The sequence below is a fragment of the Primulina tabacum genome, chromosome 14 (genome assembly GCF_025594145.1).
Source record: "Primulina tabacum isolate GXHZ01 chromosome 14, ASM2559414v2, whole genome shotgun sequence".
NCBI lineage: Eukaryota > Viridiplantae > Streptophyta > Magnoliopsida > Lamiales > Gesneriaceae > Primulina > Primulina tabacum.
The window spans coordinates 6,189,840-6,194,137 of NC_134563.1; the positions used below are offsets into that span (position 1 = coordinate 6,189,840).

Consider the following 4,298-nt stretch of genomic DNA (forward strand, 5'->3'; position numbering starts at 1 on the left):
ATAATTCAGTACTTTAGCAATAAAAGGACTGAAATTACGAAAGAAGCTGCAAATTATTGCACAAACACCTAAATTTAACTTAATAAAGAAGCAAAATTAGAATTATGCCAATTTACTTGACTAATTTTTTTTAAGTTTCTCTAATTTAATTTATCTCGGTATTATTAGATAGTAAGATAAACGAAAAAAGGGATTTTCCAAGTTTTCTTTCAAAATTAACTTAATTAATTCATCAATAAAATGCATATGAAACTTAATTATTATAAATATTAACTATAATTTTAATATAAATGGTGGGAGAAACTAAAGAACGCGTTGGCCGTTGTCTTCTTTAATTTGACATAGGCTAGTAATTTAAATAACTTTTATATGATTAATTAATAGAAAATCACACACACACATGCTGCACACATATATATATATAGTTTTGATATGTATGTGTGCACATTTATACGAGCAGTGCATATGCTACATAAAAAATTACACATCTAATAAGTGAATGACATCTCATCGGTGCTTACATAAGTGTGCACGATAGGTGTATAACATATCAAAACTATATATAATATATCAAAACTATATATATATATATATATATATATATATACTTCGTATATTCCACTTTGAATTCGAAGACTTTGCTTATACATAAAGACTAATGAAATACCATTATATATGATATGTACATATATATATGTGCATATATATATATATATATATGCTTCGTATATTCCACTTTGAATTGGAAAACTTTGCTTATACATAAAGACTAGCGAACTCCCATTATATTTATGAAGTGCTTGCATTACACAACAATATTACTCCAACAACATTCAATCAGGCAAACTTCTTGGGAGATGGAATTCAAGAATTCAGTGTTCATCAAGATCTTCATTTCAATATGTCTATCAATTTTATGTTCTTCACAGGAATATTTTGATTTCTTCTACTTCGTCCAACAGGTTAGCTCTCGCCTTCAAATTAATATATGTTTGAAAGTCGTTACCCTTTCTTTGTGGTTCGACACAACATCATTTGGCAACCACATTCAAGTCTTTTTGGTTCCATTGAGAACATCCGAAATTTCTTTCGAAATTCAACTTCAGATATAATCCATAATGATCATTAATCTCGTGAGGCTCAATTGGAGTATATAGATTCCATCGATCTATGCATGTTCAACTAGACATTACCGACTGATCGTATCTCGGAAATAATAGCCCTAGATATGAATTATCACGCAGCACTTAAATAATCTCAATAGATGAGATGATGAATGATGCATAATATAAGTATAATAAATCAATATACTTAGAGATAACGATACATGACATAATTTTTTTTTTTAGAAATCGAGTCTAGTATAATCAATCAATGTTTTATTCTCTACACGGAAAATTGGCTTAATTTGTAATAAATTGTAAGAATATAATTGAAATGATGGTATTATTTTACGGGCAGTGGCCAGCTTCTTACTGCGACTCGAGACACAGTTGCTGCTATCCAACAACTGGAAAACCTGCGGAAGATTTCAGTATACATGGCCTGTGGCCCAATTACGACGATGGGAAATGGCCATCCAATTGTCAACGCCAGAGTTCACTCGACCAATCACAGGTAATCCTATATATGCTACATGAAATAGTCCTCATGTAACTTATCATGTCACCTAGCTAGCTAATTCTTTGTCACCGCAATTATTTTTTTTCAATTATTTACAATTACAATTTTGGTATTTTATGTTATTAAATTTTAGTTTTAGTCTACTGTCTTTATTTGTTTTTGTGTGTGCAATTTTAATCAATTTCTCTGCGTCTCGTCGAGATGATACAGTGCCATATATTTGGAAAATTATTGAAGTTCTCTATGCGATGATTTAATTATCATAATCCGTTAATTAATGTGAAATGAACAGATATCAGATCTGTTGAACACAATGCACAAGGATTGGCCAACCCTTGCATGCCCAAGCGCCGATGGGATAAGATTCTGGGGACATGAATGGAAGAAACATGGAACATGCACCTCCCTCGATCAGCATGCATATTTTCAAGTTGCCCTTGACTTCAAGAAAAGGGCCAACTTGCTTTATATCCTTCGAAATGCAGGTTAGATTCTTTGTTTATACCAGCGACTCTTGGAACGATTAATACGCGTATATAATATATATTAAATCCTAAATGATGTTGAAATATCTAAAATGTTACATTTGAATATCTTTTTTTTTTTTTTTTGATAGGAAACTAACATTTGAATATCTTACGTAAGTTGAGTAAGAAAAATGTAAATTTGCCACAGGAATTCGACCTGGAAATTTTTACAGCATGGAAAGTATGAAGCAAGCAATCGAAGACGGGGTCGGATACACTCCATTCATAGAATGCAATATAGATTCCTCAGGAAATCACCAGCTTTTCCAAGTTTATATGTGTGTGGATTCCTCAGCTTCAAGTTTCATCCAGTGCCCAGTTTTCCCACACGGAAGATCATGTGGTTCCAATATTGAGTTCCCTTCTTTTTCTAACCAATCAAATATTTCGCATGATGAATTATGATCAAATATATACGTATATATGATCAAATATTTACGTACATATATTACGTTCATTATTTAAGTATATATAATATGATCTCTTGTACGTGAGTTGTAATATAAATAAACAGTTTCCACACATTAATTATATTGACTTTATTTATGTATTTTTTTTTGTTTGTTTGTTTGTTCTTTATATAAGCTAACAATTCGAAACTTATAAAGGCATAATTAGGAAAAGTAGCAGTAACTTAATTTTTTTTTATTTCATACAAAATCTATATTAAAATTGAATTAAATAGTGTACATGTGTCTTCAATCATGGGAAATTGAAATATTAATTTTATATATATAATTAATTGGGAAAAATCAATTAATAAATCAAGAAAAGACATTTAATTCTATGATAAATTTCAAGACAAGGACAAAAAAATTAAATAAATTAATCCGTAACCTATTATAATTAGGCAGCTACACACCCAATTCCATATCTGGTGGTGGGAAAGACAAGAAACAAGCCACTGCAAATTATCCCCACCATCAATGGAAAACTTTGCATCAGTTCACCCAACTCCTCCGCATGGCCGGGAAATAAACACCCGGTGACCCGATGATCCGACAATGCGATAGCCAAGAACACAAGTGAGGACATCATGGCATGAACAAAATCACTAAATCCAACCTTAAATTTCTCTTCTTTGGGCACTGCCACGTCCAACCCTGTCTTGAAAACAGCCAACCCTTTCGGAGTTACAAACCCGTAGTACAGTTTCCCGTCTTGGCCGCGGAACGAATCGGTGAAATGGAAGAAGAAGCAAGAAAGGGTGCATAGGATTAGTAAAGAGTGGATCATCATGGTTGTCACATGGGAGCATTCCCCGGTGGAGTAGATTGATGGAAGGACCATTTCGAAGGTGAGGAGGGTTCCGGTGGGGAGGAAGTTAGCGAGCAACGACGTTTTCGAGAGTGTTTTCTGGACGCCGCTGGCCATTGCCCTTCTTTTCCGTCCACCTGAGGGGAGAGGGTTTTCCATTGCGGTTGAGGGTGGCGGCGACGAAGGGTAGAGGGCCGGAGGGTCGAGTTGCGACGATGTTTCGTAGATTTTGATTCCCAGAGTCTCCGATGAGTTCTCCATGTTCAAAAGTGTTTCGAATTTCGGTTTTCGAGACGATCAGAGGGATCTAAGCATGGAATATTTCTGCTGCTGAAGCAATTCTTTAGGATGAATTATAGAGCGGTTATAAAGACAAACCAACTGTAAATTTAAAATTTTAACAGTTAGTTGGACTTGTCGCGGGAACGGTTGCGAATCTTCAGTTGTTATGGAAATATCAACGTAACCCCTGCACTTCCAAAATTAGATGTTTCGCCATCTTTTGGTGTCCCCTTTTAATTTATAACAAAATTACTTGTTTTTTCTACCTATAAAAAATAAATTGAATTTTTTTTAAAAAATACTTAACAGTAAGTTCGAAATTTCCCCAGCCATGAAATTTCATTATAACTATATTTTATTGAATTGAGTAATATCTATTTTATTATAAAAAACTTTGTGTGAGACGGTCTCACGGGTCATATTTGTGAGGCGAATCTCTTATCTGGGTCATTCATGAAAAAATACTACTTTTTATGCTAAAAATAGTGCTTTTTATTGTGAATATCAGTAGAATTGACATGTCTCACAGTTAAAGATCCGTGATACCGTCTCACAAAAGGCCTACTCAAAAAACTTAGGACAAATATTCATATGATACTGTTTTTTAAG

At 33.5% G+C, this 4,298-nt stretch overlaps 2 protein-coding genes across 2 annotated transcripts; one reads left to right on the forward strand and one right to left on the reverse strand.

The window, feature by feature from the left end:
• The first annotated feature begins 735 nt into the window (after window positions 1-735).
• Window positions 736-2,694, forward strand: LOC142524784 (intracellular ribonuclease LX-like). The gene is made up of 4 exons (XM_075628880.1): window positions 736-962; window positions 1,462-1,617; window positions 1,916-2,108; window positions 2,299-2,694. Exons 1-4 carry the CDS (start codon window positions 792-794, stop codon window positions 2,553-2,555), a joined length of 777 nt encoding a protein of 258 aa, XP_075484995.1. The 5' UTR covers window positions 736-791; the 3' UTR covers window positions 2,556-2,694.
• A 207-nt stretch (window positions 2,695-2,901) lies between these two features.
• On the reverse strand, window positions 2,902-3,795 carry LOC142525179 (protein DMP9-like). Its single transcript, XM_075629364.1, has one exon. It carries the CDS (start codon window positions 3,666-3,668, stop codon window positions 2,997-2,999), a length of 672 nt encoding a protein of 223 aa, XP_075485479.1. The 5' UTR covers window positions 3,669-3,795; the 3' UTR covers window positions 2,902-2,996.
• Between the last annotated feature and the right edge of the window lie 503 nt (window positions 3,796-4,298).